Genomic DNA, 18,582 nt, shown 5'->3' with positions numbered 1-18,582 from the left:
AAAATAGTTCAGTCTAAAGGTATAATACAGGGGTTCAGGCACTTGCTTTGCATGCAGCTGACTCCATTCACTTCCTGAGACAGGAAATGGTTCCCCGAGCACTTCAAGGAGTGACCTCTGAGTACAGAGCCATGTATCACTGGCTGTGACCCCCAAACCAGCCAAATAAAAATTAATTACTTCCTATAGTCAAATCAATTAATAAAACATCTGCATTTTCTGTTTTATTTTTATCTTGTTTTTTATAAAACCATAATTTACAAAGTTATCCATAGTTGAGTTTTCACACAATGTTCCAGCACTATCCCACCACCAGTGTTAACTTCCCTCCCCCAGTGTTTTCAGGTTCCCTCCCACACCCTTAGCCCCCACCTGCTTTCTTGACAGACACCTTTTAAAGTCTGGTTGTTGAAGTTTGAATCTCCTGCTTTCAGTGGTATTGAGTGCGGTTGGATATATAGCTATGTCCCTCCTCTACACCATCAGTGCACCCAAGGCCCTTGATTACTTTCTCCCTCATTACTTCCCATCTACTTCTTCTTGCCACCTCCTTTGATTTCTTTCCCCCCCTATGTCCTTCTGCTTCCTAGATTTTGGGATCAAGGGTGATGGAGTTATTCCTGCATCTATGATCATCCTTCGTTTGTCCTTACTCTTCTGACTTACTTCACTAAGCATGATGTCCTCCAACTTCATCCAAGTTGTAGTAAATTGCATGGTTTTACAGAAAAGGGGATTTTTATTTGAGTATTCAATTATGCCAGTTGGTCAGAGAGTCTCTCCTTATTGTCTTTTGCAGTGGTGTAGAATTCCATTGTGTATATGTACCACATCTTTATAAGCCACTCATCTGTCCTTAGACACCTAGGTTGATCCTCTTATTGTACTAAGTGTTGAAATTAATATTGGTGTGCATTTGTCAATTTAAATGCATGTTTTTGTGTCGTGGGGGTAGATAACCAAAAGTGCAATTGCTGGGACATATGGATGCTCAGTTCTTATGTTACTGAGAAATATCCATACTGTTTTCCAGAGGTTGAACCAGATTACATTCCCGCCTGCAGTGTATGAGAGGTCCTTTTTCACCCTGTCCCTACCAACACAAAATATTGCCAGTATTTTTGATATGTACCATTCTCAGTTGTGTGAGTTGATATCTTATTATCATCTTGATTTGGATTTTTTGTTGCTGTTGCTGATCTTTGTGAGTACTTTATACATCCTTGATGTACCAACACTTTACCTGATGTATTGAGTACAAATATTTTCTCCTATTCAGTTAGGTATCTTTTAGTTTTAGTACATATTTCTTTGGCCATGTAGAAACTCTTTAATTTGATGCACTCCATTTGCTTATTTTTGATTGTTTCTTTTGCATGTGCCATCATATCATTTAAGACCCATTAAAGTTCCAAATCTTAAAGTATTCTGCCTGTATTTTTCACAGTATAGATTCACTTTATAGATTCCAGTCTAATCTCAAGGTTATTGATACAATTTGAACTGACTTTTGTGTAAGTTATAAGATATGGATCCATGTTTTTTTTCATAAGTGGTTATTTAATTTTCCCAGCAACATTTGTTTAAAAGGTGAATTTTACTCTTTTTGTGTGTGTTATTGGCTACTTTGTAAAAAATTAACTGACCACAGATAAGGGGATTTGTATTTGGGTCTTCAATTATGCCTGTTGGTCAGAATCTCTCATTGTTCTAGTTATATGCTGTTTTGATCACTGTAGTTTTATAATATACTTTCAAGTTAGGTCATGAGATATCTCTTAGTTTCTTATGTTTCAGTATGCCTTTGACTATTTGGGGCCTCTTCTGATTTCATACATATTTTATTACTGGCTTTTTGTAAGTGCTTCAAGAATATAGTCTGATTTGGAAGGAGATTGTATTGAATCTATATAAAAATTTCATTGGGTTGGTCAGTTTTACAATATTGAATCTTCTAGTTCATAAGCATGAAATATTTTTCTACTTCCTAAGGTCTCTTTCTTATGTGATTTAAAATGTTCATGGTGTAGATCTCCCAACTCTTTTGCTAAGTTGATTTCTAGAATTTGATATTTATGGATACTATTTTTTTTTGGTCTGCATATCTATCTTTATTCCAGTACCATGCAGTTTTGATTATTTTTTAAATTTTATTTTTCATAAGGTTTTTCACAATAACTGATGACAGTCAATATGTCAATACCAATCCCACAAAAATTATACCTTCCCACCACCATTATATCAAATTTTCCCACCACAGGCAGATACTAGGTAATATATTTTTTATTGCTTGTTATGAATAGCATGAGATGTCATACAGCTGTAAAAATGGCTGCGTGCTCCTGGAATTCTAAAATTTTAAATAATTGGGGCCCAGAGACATCTCTGCAGTGAGATGATTGGTTCCAAGATTCATTTGTGAATCTCTGGATCATGTTCATTAATGCGCTTAAATGGCACCTGGAGGCAGTTTGTGGGCATGTCAGCCAGGACCCCAAAACACAGGGAGATGGGAAGGAGCAATCTATCCTGATCCTTTGAGACCTGGAGTTTTTAGTTGGATATTATTTTGAATGAAATAGACTCTGATTGCTTTCTCTTCTGATTTATTATTTGTATATAAGGATGTGAAGGATTTTTGTATATTGACTTTATATCCAGCAACTTTGCTTTATTTGTTTATTGTTTCTAGAAGCTTTGTTGTGCACTCTTAGGAGGCTTCTCTGTATATTATCATTTCATCTGAAAATTGTGGTAATCTGACTTTTTTCTAATTTGGATCCTGTTGATTTTTTTTCTTGACTGATGACTATAACTAGGGCTTCTAATATTATATTGAATTAAAGTAGAAACAGTAGACATCCTTGCTTTGTAATTGATCTCAGAGGGAATGCTTTCAGTTTCTCACTATTAAGGATGATACTGGCTGTGGATTTGCTATAGATGGCCATTATTATATTGAGGAAGGTTCTTTCCAGCCCTACTCTAAAGTATCTGAATGATTTGGATGAAAAAGTTTAGAGTCTGTTAATATCACTGCCACGGTCACTGTCATCTCGTTGCTTATTGATTTGCTTGAGCGGGCACCAATAATGTCTCCATTGTGAGACTTGTTACTGTTTTTGGCACACCGAATACACCACGGGTAGCTTACCAGGCTCTGCCATGCGGGTGAGATACTCTTGGTAGCTTGCCGGGCTCTCTGAGGGGAGCGGAGGAATCGAACTTGGGTCAGCCGCATGCAAAGCGAACGCCCTACCCGCTGTGCTATCAAGAAATAATTATTTTCCTGTGGAGAAAGAAGAACTGCTGTCATATATTTATGAATATTAAATCGTGCCAAAGCATCAGTGTCACTGTCATCCCATTGCTCATCGATTTGTTCGAGCGAAAACCAGTAATGTCTCTCATTGAGAGACTTATTGTTACTGTTTTTGGCATATCCAATACGCATGGGTAGCTTGCCAGGCTCTGCCGTGTGGGCTCCATACTCTCAGTAGCAGTAGCTTGCCGGGCTCTCTGAGAGGGACGAAGGAATCGAACTCGGGTCGGCCGCGTGAAAGGCTAACGCCCAACCACTGTGCTATCGTGCTATCACTCCAGCCCCATTATGAAAAAAATGATTTGTCATGTACAGGGTACATTTTAATGTTATAGATGTTTTTAATATAAATAAAATGGGCAAAAATGTAAATTTTGCAAGCTTTGGTCAAATGACTTTTTTTTTTATTTTTTTTGCCTATTAGCAATGCTTAGGGATCACTCTGGGAAGGTTCCAATGACCAGTGCAGGGATCAAACCTTGATTAGCCATGTGCAAGGCAAGCACCTTACTTTTCTTAGTATCTCTCAACCCCTCAAACCCAAATTTTAAAGTGCAAATGTAATGCTGTCTAAAAGTATGACCCACTTAGAAAGTATTGAAGCTGACATTTTCTCCATTCCTGTTCAGCTTTTCATTTTTATGCAGCAAACCCAAATGATGAACTAATGTCATGGGATTCTTATAATCTACATTTTGAATTGCGGTGGTCACTTCATGATTTCTGAGGTTTTAACTATGTCCTCTTACTAAGTGACTGAGAATCTATTTTTACACTTGTCTTTTGTTCATAAAAATCAAGTTTAAATAAAGTAATTGATATTTTATCCAAATATCCCAGAGAGCACAGTTAATATTCTATTTATTCTCATTAGGAGCAACATATAGTTATTTACTTTCAAATTATTGATGAAGTACTTTACTAAACTTCATAATTGCCAAAGTGATTTTGAGTCCTCACCACATCTCATCTTATTGCATACAGTTATTTTAACAAATAAAAATGTGGTCACCAGACATTAAAGTAAGTTTGTAGAATTCTATACCATGCTATTTGACATGCATTTTGTACTTCTTTGAAGTGTATGTTGGAACCTGAGTAACTAATTATACTTACCAACCATATTGTAACATCTTTTTGAAGTTTGTATACATCTGGGATATGTCTTCTCAGATTTGAATCTTGAAAATTGATGCAGACATACCACTGTATAAACACTCATTCATAATCTCACAAGCCTTATTTGTAAATAAGAGTTTATCCTTATTTATCCTTGCTTTTGTTATCTTATGATTACTTGAAGTTTGGGAAGCAGCAATGCTTTAACATAGGACTCCAGATTGGGGATAGGATGGAAGATCATAAATTGTCTTTACTGTTGATGATTTCACTCCTACTTTTTTATGCCAAGGGTGGCACCAAGGGAATATTGTCTAGGTCACAAGAGGATACTTCCTGGAGGTATAGATGTTTTTCATATTCTTTGTAGAAGGATATGTGTTTTAAAAACAAAATAACTCAATCTCAAAAAACCTTATTTATGGGTCTAATACAAGATTATTTGTTAGAAATTGGCTCTTCTAACTGGGCTGCCTGCACCCAGCTCCAACATAGAAAGACCTTAATATTCTTAACTGATATCCCCTGGGATATGTGTGATACCTTATATAGTGTTTTAATTATTTTTAAAAGTGTACCACTGTGTCATAATTATTATTTTTTGCTTTATTGGAGAACACAAGTACAACTCTTGAAGTTATTCTTTAGAAAATATCCTAATTTTGTGTAACCCATTAATGATGGAACTAGATAGAAAATAAAAAAGTCAGTCCCAACACAAGTACAGAGATCATATAATCAGAAACAAAAGCTAAAATAAGTGGAATTAAGCATAAGGGTAGTAAAAATTTTATATGCAGTAAACCCACATCAGCTTTGTTATTAGATTATTGATAAGTCTGTAAAATCATACTAATAAGTCTGCAATTAACTTCTAGCACTACAGACCTATGAGCTTCCAGCCCCTTTATCAGTTGGGCTATTAGTTAAATATGCCAGGATATTACCCAGGAGTATGAGATTAGACTCATATTAGAAAAATATTCTAACATGATGTCAGGGAATTGAGCAATGAGTGTTTCATCCATGTTCCAGAATCAGGATTAATTTTTCTTGTCCACTGGGGTACCAGCTTTCCTGTGCTCCTACTTTGAAGCATCTGGATATTTTGGATGAAAAATTAAAGGTTAGATATAAAAAGTTCCTTATAAAAAGTTGGCTTAGTATTTTTATCCATATTCAGTGTTTTTCACATTGCAGAATCTTCATCTCAAGGGTTCCATCAATTGAGTTGACTTTTAGGGGGAAAAATGTTTCTTCCAGGAGAAACAGAGGGAAAACTGTGATTTGTTTGCCATTGTAGCATATTGTAAAAAATAACTGAGACAATGTCAGACTACACTGACTAGACCAACCATACACATAGACTATTTTTAGGCTACAAACTCAGGAAGAAAAACAAAGATTGAGCTTTCTGTGTTTTTCCCTAAAGTGAACTTCATTACTGTGTTGAGTCTCCCTCCCCCGTATCAAGGCACAACCAATTTGACTGAAAGTAGATCTCAACGTGTTGGTGGTTCCTGGTCTCTTCTCTGGCTTATGGTGTTATTGCTCCAAGGACTTAACCAGCATCTTCGTGCTGGGCCTCGGAGACGGTCAGTGCCGTACTTGGGCCTCAAAAGCTTCCCCACGGGAACTCATCTCACAGCCTTACTTCTCTTGAATCAGTAAAATTAAAGAGGAGAACTGGAAAAATTGGTGCTTTGATTCCTTCTACCTCCTCCCACTCCCTCCCCCAAACACACCCTTACTTCCCTGCCTGAGACTTTGCCAGAATTTGGGTCTCCTCTGAGACTTCTTTCCTTCTCCTTGTCTCTGAGTTGTCCTTTTTTAGGATGAGAAGCCTTATTTCATACAGGAAGACCAGGACAGAGAATTTGTTCAGCGACATTGCTTTTTGAGTCTTTCTGTCTTCTGTTTACACAAACTCATAAAACCTCGGAATCTTACTATGTGTCCACATAATCTTGAGGAGAAGCTAACCTCATAGTCTGCTGATTTGATATCCGGAGACTCCTGCTGTCAAAGTGGGGGGAAATAATGCGGCAGTGAATGCTCCCCTTGACTCAAAAAAAATTCTGAGGTTATATTTTATATTTTGAAAAAAATAACTAAGGAGACAGCCGTTCTGGAATTAGGGACAAACCCAAGAACACACACATAAATACACACACACACACACATACACAAAGTACACACACAGTTTTACACACAGCCTGAACCAGATGTGACATGTGTCACGTAAGGAAGATTATTGTGCTGGAATCCTGAAGGGGACCAGGACAAGGTGGGCTTCCCGGCCTTTGAACAGCTTGAATGAAAGCAGGTGGAAGCCTTTGATGTCTCCTTCTGCCTCGCGTGTGGAAATCCCACCGGGAGAATTCTAGGCCCACATTGTCACATCTTTCCCTAATATTTTTATCTGCAGGACTATATTGGGAAGGATTTCATGCCTTCACCTTCCCCTCCAGTCATTATCATCACCTCCATCCTCTCCCCTTTCCATGGGCGTCACTCTAGACTCTTCTCTCAACTTCAGCAGCTCCTGCTCTCCACAGACAGCCCCACACGCACCACATCCCTTTCCTCAGCCCCCTTCACAGGATTCCCATTTTCACCAGGCTTCCATTTCAGCAGCAGAAAAGTAGGGCTCACACAAGTTGTAACTTGCTGACAACTGTGTCACTGGCCCTCAGTGAGACAATTTTCAAGTCAGGTCTTTTGAAGTCAGCGCTAGGCCTCTTCTCCTGAGATCACTTTACCCGAAATAATCTTTTGGCTCCAGGATATGTGATCTCTGGCTACCTCTTCAGTTGTACCCGGTACAGAATCACTGGACTCTTTTCTGTTTTGTTTTGTTTGGCTCCATCTGGTAGTGCTCAGGGGCTACTCCTTTATGTGTGCTCAAGTGTTGGTCCTGGTGCTTAGATGGGGGTGGCGTGTTGGTGGGGAAGGTGGTGATGAGGAAATGCAGAATCCCAGGCTCCCGCTGGCAAAGCATGCATTCTAGCCTATTGAATTATCTTCATGACCCCCCCAGTAGCAGCCCCTTTAGGAACAGAAACAGTCCATCAGATGTGTGAAGGAGCCTGTAGATGTTATTTTAATTTTAGGCAGCTGGAACAATTGTTTACAATTTCACTGCCTCTGGTTAGGAAGAGAATTGTAAGGGCTACCCCACCCCTTCCCCCATCCCTACTCGGCTCCTGTCTAGACAGACTGAGAATAATGTTTTCCAGACCCCAAGTGCACAAGAACAGATGACTGGAACAGAGAAGCTATGGTACATGTGTACAATGGACTACTAGTTGACTGTAAGAAAAGAAAATTATTGTTACTATTAAAATTTAAATTATTATTGCACTGTAGTACTGTCATCTCATTGTTCATTGATTTGCTTGAGTGGGCACCAATAATGTCTCCACAGTGAGACTTGTTACTATTTTTGGCATATCCAATATTCCAGGGGTAGCTTACCAGGCTCTGCCGTGCGGGCAGGATACTCTTGGTAGCTTGCTGGGCTCTCCGAGAGGGACAGAGGAATCAAACCCAGGTCAGTCGCATGCAAGGCAAATGCCTTACCCACTTTGCTTTTACTTCAGCCCCTCTAATAATAGTTTAGCCACTGGCACTGGCACTGTCATCCCATTGCTCATCGATTTGCTCAAGCGGGCACCAGTAACGTCTCCATTGTGACTTGTTACTGTTTTTTGGCATATCGAATACACCACAGGTAGCTTGCCAGGCTCTGCTGTGTGGGCAGGATACTCTTGGTAGCTTGCCAGGGCTCTCCGAGAGGGATGGAGGAATCGAACTCAGGTTGACCGCATGCAAGGCAAACGCCCTACCCACTGTGCTATCACTCCAGCCCCCCTAATAATAGTTTAGCCAATAATTTATAATAGAATTATTGTTTGCTGCTATATGGATGGATCTGGAGAATATCATGTTTAGTAAGGTTATTCTTTACTTTAGGAGAGGACCAGAACACAGAATTATCTACCTCACATGCAGGGTATAAAGAAACTTTGTAGGGGCATAACAAAGGTCCAAAGGCAGTAGAAGGAAGAGCAGGAGGCACCGTCTTCAATAGAAACCTGGAATTAGGGTGGGTTGGGGGGAATACGTTAGGGATGGGAACATTAGGACAGTGGTGGAGAGAAGTGCCTGCCACAGAGGCAGGCTGGCGTCCAAGAGGGAAAGTAGGGACATTGGTAGTGGACATTAGTGAAGTGATGGATATTGGAACATTGAATGCCTGAAACTTAATAATGAATAACATTGTAACTTTGTAAGTCAACATGATTCAATTTTTAAAAGAGCAATAGGTTAGGTGAAAATACTTTAAACTTGTAAAATACAATAAACAAGATTGGTATTCAGACTATGTAAAGACCAAAACAGAAGCAAGGAATACACACAGAAGCTTGAACAAAGAACTGCAGCAAACTCACCAGTATTCAGATCAGCACAAACTGGAACAAAATGAGAGAAGCACTTAGAAGGTTGGATAACATTTATTGTATTCAAGGTATAGAAAAATGGATTCTCTTTTGGTCAGCGGGCAAAACTCGTCAGCCACTTTAAAATATCACTTGTATCACTTGTCACTTGTCATCCTGTTGATCTTTCATTTGCTTAAGCAGGCATCAGTAACTTCTCCATTTGTTCCTGTCGAGTGCTAGTGCAGCCCAATGGTATCTGCTCGCTTCAGGAACATGAAGAGCCTCATACCGTTCATTCAGGGTTTTGACAAAGAAGTCTGACATCTCATAGGTGGAGGGCCACGGGGTCTTTTGACATCCCGTGGAATCCAGTCGGTAACAGCTCTAGTCCAGTGGTCATCTCTAAATCACATTACATGTACTTTAAAATATGTTTGTTAAAATAAGAAATATGTATTCAAGAGCTCAGCTATTTTGTTTCTCCTTGTTTACCTAAAAGACCTCTGGACTTCCATGCAAGGCAGGCACATGTGTCCTTACAGCAACATCATTTATAATCACGAGAAATGATAGGTAAACAAGGACCCGTTCACACAGAAGTGACCAAGTTCATTTCGATGCATCTAGAACAGTCAGAATTTATCAATAGTGTGATGAATAGTGAGTTATAACAAAACAAAAGAAAATAAAATAAGGCTCTCAATGATGGGCCAAGTGGGGAAAAAAAAATTGGAAAACAATTTTCTGTTTGTCATTGTTTAAAAAGAGAGAGAAAGGAAAAAAACCTGAGTTAATGCTTAAGAGTTCTTCCAAGCGTAGCTTTCAATCACTCCTGGAAATGACCCTCAATGGAAGAAACACAGTTTATGTCTGCGGACCCACACTACGTGTAATACCTTACCCCGTTCCATTCCATCTCTTTCCATTTTCCAAATTGCTGGTCATGCATCACGAAGCCGACTTCTGGATTCAACCACAATTTGGAAAATACTGTTCTGATGACATAGCCCTGGGTGTGTCAAAGGTCAGGGAAGTGTTGAAAAAGGCAGCAAACATCTGCTAATGCCGGTTACTTCCATGGAGGCGCAGTGGTGGCCTGTGAGTCCTAGGAGCCCTGTCTGTGACATGTAGGCTGCTCTTGTTTCTGGATTTATTTTACAAGCATTCCGCACAAATAAAACTTTCAAATTCTTTTTTTGTTGTTGTTCTTAAGTGTGAGCATGCAGACCTATTTCCAGGAGTCAAGGAGTTAATGAATTGAGAGATGTGTGGTCAAAGAGACAAGAACAATAACTTTCAACTGACGTTGTGTAGTTGAGTCGGGGAGAAGACAGGCATTCTAGCTAACTATCTCTGTTTTTGCATTTAGGGCCACAGATGAGCACATTCTTGTGGCAAGGTAGAGTGAAACCCATGTGATACCCACTCCAAATGTCATCACAAATCTCAGAACTCTCGGCCATGCTGTGAGATTTTAACTTGTTACCTATGAATGTCAGACGGCAAGAGTGATTAAAAGCCAAGCTTTCCAGCTTTAGAAAGTGCGAGGTTAATTTCCCGGTAGTAATTTCCAACATGACCACGTTATTTGGTTTCTAGTTGGTGGTCTGGCTCTCGGTAAATAATGCTGTTGTAAGAAGTATTTCCTCGCGAAGCACTGCTGTAGAATATGTTGCCCTTATCCTTGGCATCTCTACCAGCCCCAGTAGAGCCTGCAGCTTAGTTTTCTGTATTGAAGATACATTATTTCTTTCTGGTTCACGTTTTACCCTGAGGGTTATTTATTAAACCTCATCTTAATGGTTTAATAATTGATGCTTAAAAGGAGTAAGACACCATGCCTGTGGAAGATAGATGTTTTAAATTTTAAACTTTTAAACAATGTATTAAATGCAGATGAGTCAGAACTAGATTATTTCTGGTGGGCATTTCTCAGTTCAGTAAAGATACCCATAAGGACTATAATCTTTGTGTAAATGTTCTATTTATTTGTGTTTTATGTTTGAAACCTACATTTTCTATACTCGTATTAAAATAAGTTGAATTATTTAAATTTTCTCTTTACATATTCTGAAAAATAATTTCCGTGATAAGGCATGCAAGCTTTATAAGGAAAACTTTTACATAATAATCATTTAAAAAAATCTTCACTGTCACTAAAACAATGATTGTATTAAAATTTAATTTCACACAGACTCAGGGTTGTATAGAGGGAAGAAAAGAGGGACTTTTTAACTTTTCCCTAAGAGAAGGAAATTGATAAGTATTATTGAGGAAAGCTTGTTTGAAAGGAAAAGGAAAGAGAAACCAGCAGTGCCTCTCTGTGTCTGAAATCTGTCACCTATTTTTTCTGAAGTGCATCTGAAAAGGAGAGAAGGCAGAAGTGACTTGTTGCCAAGTCTTTAAATAGCTCTATTCAGCCAAGTTAAGATTGGGCCACATGTGGCCCTGTGTTGTGAGCTATGCAAACAGTGTGTAGGCAATTTGACCCCAATTTAACAACAACTTGAAAAGTTGCTTGACTCTGTGATGAGAAGTTAGGATAAATTAAAATATAATAATCAAGCTTGAATGTTATTTAATCCTAGAGAAGGGATTTTTTGTTTTTGCTCCATATAGTTTTTGTTTTGCCTCTTATTTTTATTTGTGTTTAGTGGTTTCAGTAAAATGAATTTGAAAGTATGTTGCAGAGGGTATAACGAATTAAAATTTTTTTTTTTTTTTTGCTTTTTGGGTCACACCTGGCGATGCACAGGGGTTACTCCTGGCTCTGCACTCAGAAATTACTCCTGGCGGTGCTCAGGGGACCATATGGGATGCTGGGATTTGAACCCGGGTCGGCCGCGTGCAAGGCAAAAGCCCTACCCGCTGTGCTATCACTCCAGCCCCCGAATTAAAAATTTTTAAGGGATAATATCCTCTTGGATCAACTCTGATGTCCTGCTTTTCAATGGCCATACAGCATATCTGAGACAAGATGCCTTCTGGTGGCCTCCTATGTGATTAACGCTAACTAGCCAAGGGATGGCCTTTGTGATGTTATGACAAGAAATAGCATTATATTATTTAAAAGTTTAGATTTAAAGGTAAGGAACTGCCTAGTTTATATGTAAAATATTGAAGTTTTAGAGAATCTCAGCTTATTGATTCATTGGTAGGATGAAGAAGTTTGCTTTAAATGTCATTGCCCAGAGTTTACTCCATTTCTACTAATTTACTTTTGTCTAAGGAAATGGAAGGTCTTGACTAACTACAGAATTTGTCACCCACAGCATCGGCGGGGATCGCTGTGTCCCAGAGGAAAGTGCGTCAGATCAGTGATCCTATTCAGCAGATCTTAATTCAGCTCCACAAAATCATCTACATCACGCAGGTCTGTGTGCTCACTTCTCATTGGCTCGTCTTCTTACGTGCGGGATTGGTGTTTGCTTTGCTGAAGGATTGCCCTATGGCATTTTCAGTTAGAGTGTATCATCCAGATCGAGCCCAGCTAACTAAGTCAGTTAGCACCTCCAGCTGCCTGGACTCACACATTCAGTGGGGAATGTGTGGTGGGCGAATACCAGTGAATTGTTCTTAGCCACCAGGTGACTGTTGGTTTGGAGTGTCTTGGGTTTCACAATTGACAGTTCTTATCTCGGTCCAACAAGATGCCCCCATGAAAAGTTTTAGGAGCCTGTTCTACTTGAGAAAGCTGACGAAATGTGCATTCGACAGTTGCTTGTGTGGAATGACCAGTCTCGGCAGTGCTGTGCATAAGGAAACACAGCTTCTCTTAGGGCTGCCGGGAACTCTTTGGGTCTCTGGAACTCACACTGTGACTTGAACTGAGGGGTCAAAGACCCATGGTAGCCAGTACTCCAGGGCACTGCGGGTTGTCTAGGTCACACCCTGGCTCATGTGTTCTGCCTCTGCCCTGACAGTGCTGTGCTGCCCAGACTTGCAGGCCCCTGCAGCTCTTGGCCTTTCCCGAAGGCACTTACCTGATGCACCGGGATGCCATGGCACAGTCTCGTCTCCCACTGGCAAAAAACATCTCAGCCCCAGGCTCAGTTCCAAAGGCACAGTCAAGCCATTTGCCAAGCAAGTCCCGTCAATGAGGGTCCTTCTCCTGGGCCATTCCTAGATCTGTCTTCAGTGTTAGCGAGGGTCTGGGCAAGAGGCAAAAACCACACAGTAATTTAAGCAGGAATGTGTTACTATAAAGAGCTGTTAACATTTTAGCCAAGGAAGAGAAAGAGAAAGGGGAAGAGGATAGGAAGAGCCGACAAGAAAGTCACTTTTATATAATCGAAATGACATCTGCACATGTATGTTCATCGCAGCACTGTTTACAATAGCCAGAATCTGGAAAAAACCCGAATGCCCTAGAACGGATGACTGGTTGAGGAAACTTTGGTACATCTATACAATGGAATACTATGCAGCTGTTAGAAAAAAGGAGGTCATGAATTTTGTATTTAAGTGGATCGGCATGAAAAGTTTCATGCTGAGTGAAATGAGTCAGAAAGAGAGAGACAGACATAGAAAGATTGCACTCATCTATGGCATATAGAATAACAGAGTGGGAGACTAACACCCAAGAATTGTAGAAATAAGTACCAGGAGGTTGACTCCATGGCTTGGAGGCTGACCTCACATTCTGGGGAAAGGGCAACTCAGAGAAGGGATCACCAACTATAATGTAGTCGAAGGCCATGCGGGGGAAGGGAGTTGCGGGCTGAATGAGGGCTAGAGACTGAGCACAGTGGCTATTCAACACCTTTATTGCAAACCTCAACAGCTAATTAGAGAGAGAGAACAGAAGGGAATGCCCTGCCACAGTGGCAGGGTGGGGTGGGGAGAGATGGGATTGAGGAGGGTGGGAGGGATGCTGGGTTTGCTGGTGGTGGAGAATGGGCACTGGTGAAGGGATGGGTTCCCGAACTTTGTATGAGGGAAGCATAAGCACAAAAGTGTATAAATCTGTAACTGTACCCTCACGGTGGTTCACTAATTAAAAATAAATAAATTTTTAAAAATTTAAAAAAAATTTTAAAAAGAGTAAAAAAAAAAAAAAGAAAGTCACTTTTAGGGTTAAGGCAGAGTCCCCCTTAGAAAGGAGCAAAGTAGAAGAGGACCCCCTCCCCACCACCCCTGGGCTGACGTCAGACCTCACTGGCCCTGTCATAGGAATTGGCTGAGGGGCCTTGCCAGAGCCCCCTGCAAGGATGCCTCTTTCTGGCATTGGAGCTGACCCCCCTTGTGAGGTGCTGTGCTGTGAAACCAGCAGGAGATTAGCACAGGAGCGTGTCCAGGGGGCAGTGCAGCTCCACGGAGCTCTCTGGGAAACTTCTTGCAGGATGGGGACTCCTGAGAGTGGCTAGAATGGGGTATTGCCGGGACTCACTGTTCCAGCTGTTACTGGAGGATAAAGTAGGAAGTGAATGGTGCAGTACTAAAGGGAACAGCTCCCCAGCCACCTAGACCAGATTCATCCCCTTTCAGGGCCCTCTACTGGGAGTGACAGAGCAAAGTTCAGGTCCCCCGAAGGGCTTTGTGTGTGTGTGTGTATGCGTGTGTGTGTGTGTGTGTGTGTGTGTGTGTGTGTGTGTGTGTGTGTGTGGCTTTGGAGCTGAGGCACAGTTAACTGGCAGCCAGTATGGCTTGGCTTGGGGCTCAGCCTCCCACCGCCACCCCATCTCTGGAAACCTGTATATTGTGATGCTTCTGTTTTGATTTCTCCCTCCAATCTGGGGAGTAACCCAAGATTTCTTTGGCCTTTTGTTTTGCTGTCTCACCCTCAAATCCATTTTTTAAAAATTATTTTCAGTCAGTCTGAGAACGAGCCTTTGAGGACTCGAGAGTCTAAAGTTGAATCTCTGTTGCTGGTTGTTATCAGGTCTTCTCTCTTAGCCAATCAGAATTTTCTTCCAGAGTAGGTAAAAAGGCAGAGGCACACTGAAGCACAAGGGCAGGGATGCCTTGGTTAATAAATGAAAAATGGTCTGTCATATCTCCATTGAGAAAGGAGGAAAGATGTTTTTATTCAGAAGCACAATTGTATTTAAGTTTTATTATAGAAATATGGGGAACATGGAAATAGCTTTAAGTAGCTTTTTGGCGCCTTCAATGTGTAACTAGTAATTAAGGAAAAATATCCTTTAAATATAGTTTCTATGTACCAGTCTTGCTAATTTTTATGTAATAAAAATAATCTAGTGACTATATTCCATTTCTTTATTGGGCATCAAAGTATTTTGAAGCAAGGTTAAAACTATTATAAATGCCTTATTATTATGTTCTTTCAATGCTGGCATAACAAATCATTTCATCTTTTACTTTGTAAGATGGCATTCCTAGCTGCAAGTTCAGCTATAACCACAGTTGTTAAAATGGATTTCCAGTAGTTTTCTGACTTGGCACCTAGGAGTGATTCTCCCATCCACTACACACTCCCCCCTCAACCCCCCAGTAAATTACAGTGTTAGTCAAAGTCTGTGCCTTTGAAATAAAGGAGATAAGTACAAGTATCAACACGATCCGGTGCATATTCTATAGGTTGTAAGACTGTGATGGGGTTTCCTCTCTCTGTTGCATACTTGCTGAAAGCGAAGTTAAATTGACACCAACCCACCAACCCACCAGCCACCCACCTGTCACCCACCCTTACGCCCAAGCCCCTTCTTGTTCTCCTCTTTGACGGGATTAGCTCTTTGCAGCTATGCTTTGTGGCCTCCTCGAATGACAAGGGTCACATCCCTTCCAACAACCAACCGATGACCCTCTGGGGAAACAACTTTCTTTTGACCAGTGCTGGCCTTTCCCATCCTGTTTCCATGGAGACCGATCTGTGGAAATCATCTAAAAGCAACTCTTTTCAAAGGCAGGATGTTAAATTCCTTACCCTGCCTTCACCAATTTGACATCTGTTTCCATAAAAAAAAAAAAAAAAAAAAAAACCTGAGATGGCCATCTTAAAACCAGCTAGTGATTTCAGGGCTTCATTTCCATGGCTGGAAAACCAGAATCGATCTGCGGGCATCCAAGGAAACCGTAGGACACATACCACATTTCAACACGAGTCTGTCTGTGTCATTGCTTAGATAAGACCCAGGGAGCTGACCTCAGCTTTGGATTGAACACTGATGCTTTTTGAATTGTTTTGCTAAATAAGTGCTTTGAAAATCAGTACAGAGCAACTTTAGAAAATGAAACATCTGTCTCCCAGAGAACAGACGGGTGGTTCGGTTGAAGCTCCTTCATGTTGCCATCTTAACAACCACAGTTGTTGCCAACAGTTATTTTTTATGAAAACCATTTAGAAATAGCAATATGCTATTCTCAGATGAAGTCAGACCACTGGCTCATGTCAGTGAAACACACAATTTTTTGTTTCTTATTGTTGTTGCTTTTCCAGCAGCAGTAGAGATGGAGTAAATGAGAACCCTCTAATCTGCCCCAACCGCTTCGACTCCCCTGGTTCCTAACAGCATAGACCCTGCTTTTTCACGGAGTTTGTGTATTTGGAGTGGGGGAGCACTCCCAAACAGTGCTCAGTGGGCCTGATTCACAGCCAATCAAGGTAGACAGCTCAGTGCTGGGGTTTAGTGATACAATGACCCTCAGTGCTTGGCTCACAGGTGCTGTGGACCATCACGGTCACCCCAGTGGTGCTCAAGGGCTTCCAGGGCTATGCCTGATGGTGTCTGATGGAGGACATTTGGGACCAGGTTCAAACTTATGCATCTGTGCATGTGAGGCATGCACCCCTGCATGCACTCCAGCCCATTGAACTCCCACCTCTGCCCTATTTTGTGTATTTAAAAAATGACAATCTTTGAGCAATTTATCAGTAATATGTGTGGTTTTTTTTTTCTTTTTGGATCACACCTGGTGATGCACAGGGGTTACTCCTGGCTCATGCACTCAGGAATCACTCCTGGCAGTGCTCAGGGGACCATATGGGATGCTGGGAATCGAACCCGGGTCGACCGCATGCAAGACAAACGCCCTACCCGCAGTGCTATCGCTCCAGCCCCAGTAATATGTGTTTTAAAGACTCACCAAAACCTTTTTTTTTTCATTTTTGATTTATAGGTACTGCATTGGCAGTGCTTTGGGGTTAGCCTCAGCACTAAGTACTCGGGGTGGGGGTGTCACTCTTGGCATTGCTTGGGGACCATGTAGTGTCAGTCAAAGTTGGCATCATACATACAGTCTACTGAGCTATCTCTCCAGCCACAATTTGTTTTAGTTTGAGAATCTTAAGGAAAGATAGTAAGCTACTATTGCACTATCTATTTACTGGGCCAGTGATGGTTTGCCAGTGTATTCTTGAAAAACATAAATAGTGCAGCTCTTGGGAGCGAATCCATGTATTATACAGGGTTGAGAAAACCTGGGGTCAAACATACAAAGTCAGATTTTATTCTCTCTTTTGTTATTTCAGTGCAGTAAATTATTTCAAGCAAACACCAAAGTTAAACTTTTTGACATAAAACATTGGGTGAGTCACAATCCCTTTTGGAACCAGTTTCTCATTACTATCATGGGGATAGGCAGGATAGGCACTTACAGGGCTATTGTGACACAGTAAACAACATTTGTAAAATGGTTATAAACACTGAGCAAAGCCTGTGGCTGCGTGTTTGCCAGAGGATGGGTTGTGCTAGAAGGTTCTCTACCTCTGGACATAATCTTGGGTGACACACAGTGTCTGTGAGCTCTGATTTCCTGCAAGTAAGTTTGCTGTGATATAGTAGTGGCACCCATAAAAGAGTAAATGCGATTGACTGAGATTATACAACAGTAGTACTATTCTTATTTTATTATACATATTTGTTTCTTCCGAAGTGAATCTATGCATCGTCATTCTGTGCAAAATCATTAATTCTTCCATGAAAACTTTGAAGACAGACTGCTGTCTGCCATGGTGATAACTGTCACCGTAATATAGATACTTTATTTCCTGATAAAAGTATCTGGATTTTAAGCTGACAGAAAGCTACAGTTTTTATGAGGCATAATAAAAACAATGTTAAATTAGCTCAACCAGCCTAAATGAGTAGCAAAGGGTCTCTGAATTAGTAATCTGATACAAACAATGGTCAATACTGGAGGAGGGGTCTATGGGATAATTAGTTCAGAACATCTTCTCAAGTTTGCTGGAGTAGAGAATTGGGTATATCAGAAAAAAAAAAAATGTTGCCCCTTTTCATACAACAATTTCAAGTATGCAGGGCATGGTGATCCTACTGGATGGTCCTGGGTCAACACTGCCCTCTAGTGTTTAAAATAGGGAAGTGGCAGTTCTTCTTGGGTGACGTGGAAATAAATGATCAAATCCAAAAGTGTCTCTGGGCATTTTTCATCCCTTTCTCACTCTATCCATCCCTTTTAGGGAAGTAGCACATGTCCCTTCCCCTCATTATCTGGTTCTATTAAATTTATTCCACTTTTGCATAGATATCACATGCACATGCATTATTTCAACTCATTTTCTTTCTCATGTCCCTTCCATTCGTCCCTTAATGCTGACGTAGCGTTGTCTTCCTATCCATGTTTTTTGATTTAACTTGTTCTTGTATAGGACTTCAGAATGAGTCCCATTTTCTACTGTGTGTGGGATAGTTAACTGTTGGGTTTTTGTTTGTTTGTTTTGTTTGGGGCTGTGAAATCAGCTGAATCCCCACACACCTGGATCTGTCCGTTGCT

General features: G+C 40.7%; 1 protein-coding gene across 1 annotated transcript in view; it reads left to right on the top strand.

Annotated features, from left to right (window-relative positions):
- The window catches only part of NEK10 (NIMA related kinase 10), a 200,594-nt gene that overhangs the window by 156,209 nt on the left and 25,803 nt on the right, over positions 1–18,582 (top strand). The window contains exons 26-27 of the mRNA XM_055135089.1: positions 10,256–10,285; positions 12,159–12,259. Coding sequence (XP_054991064.1) covers positions 10,256–10,285; positions 12,159–12,259 — 131 coding nt within the window. The remainder of the gene's footprint in view (positions 1–10,255; positions 10,286–12,158; positions 12,260–18,582) is intronic.

The sequence above is a fragment of the Sorex araneus genome, chromosome 4, assembly GCF_027595985.1.
Source record: "Sorex araneus isolate mSorAra2 chromosome 4, mSorAra2.pri, whole genome shotgun sequence".
Lineage (NCBI taxonomy): Eukaryota > Metazoa > Chordata > Mammalia > Eulipotyphla > Soricidae > Sorex > Sorex araneus.
This window is presented reverse-complemented; position numbering and strand designations above follow the sequence as displayed.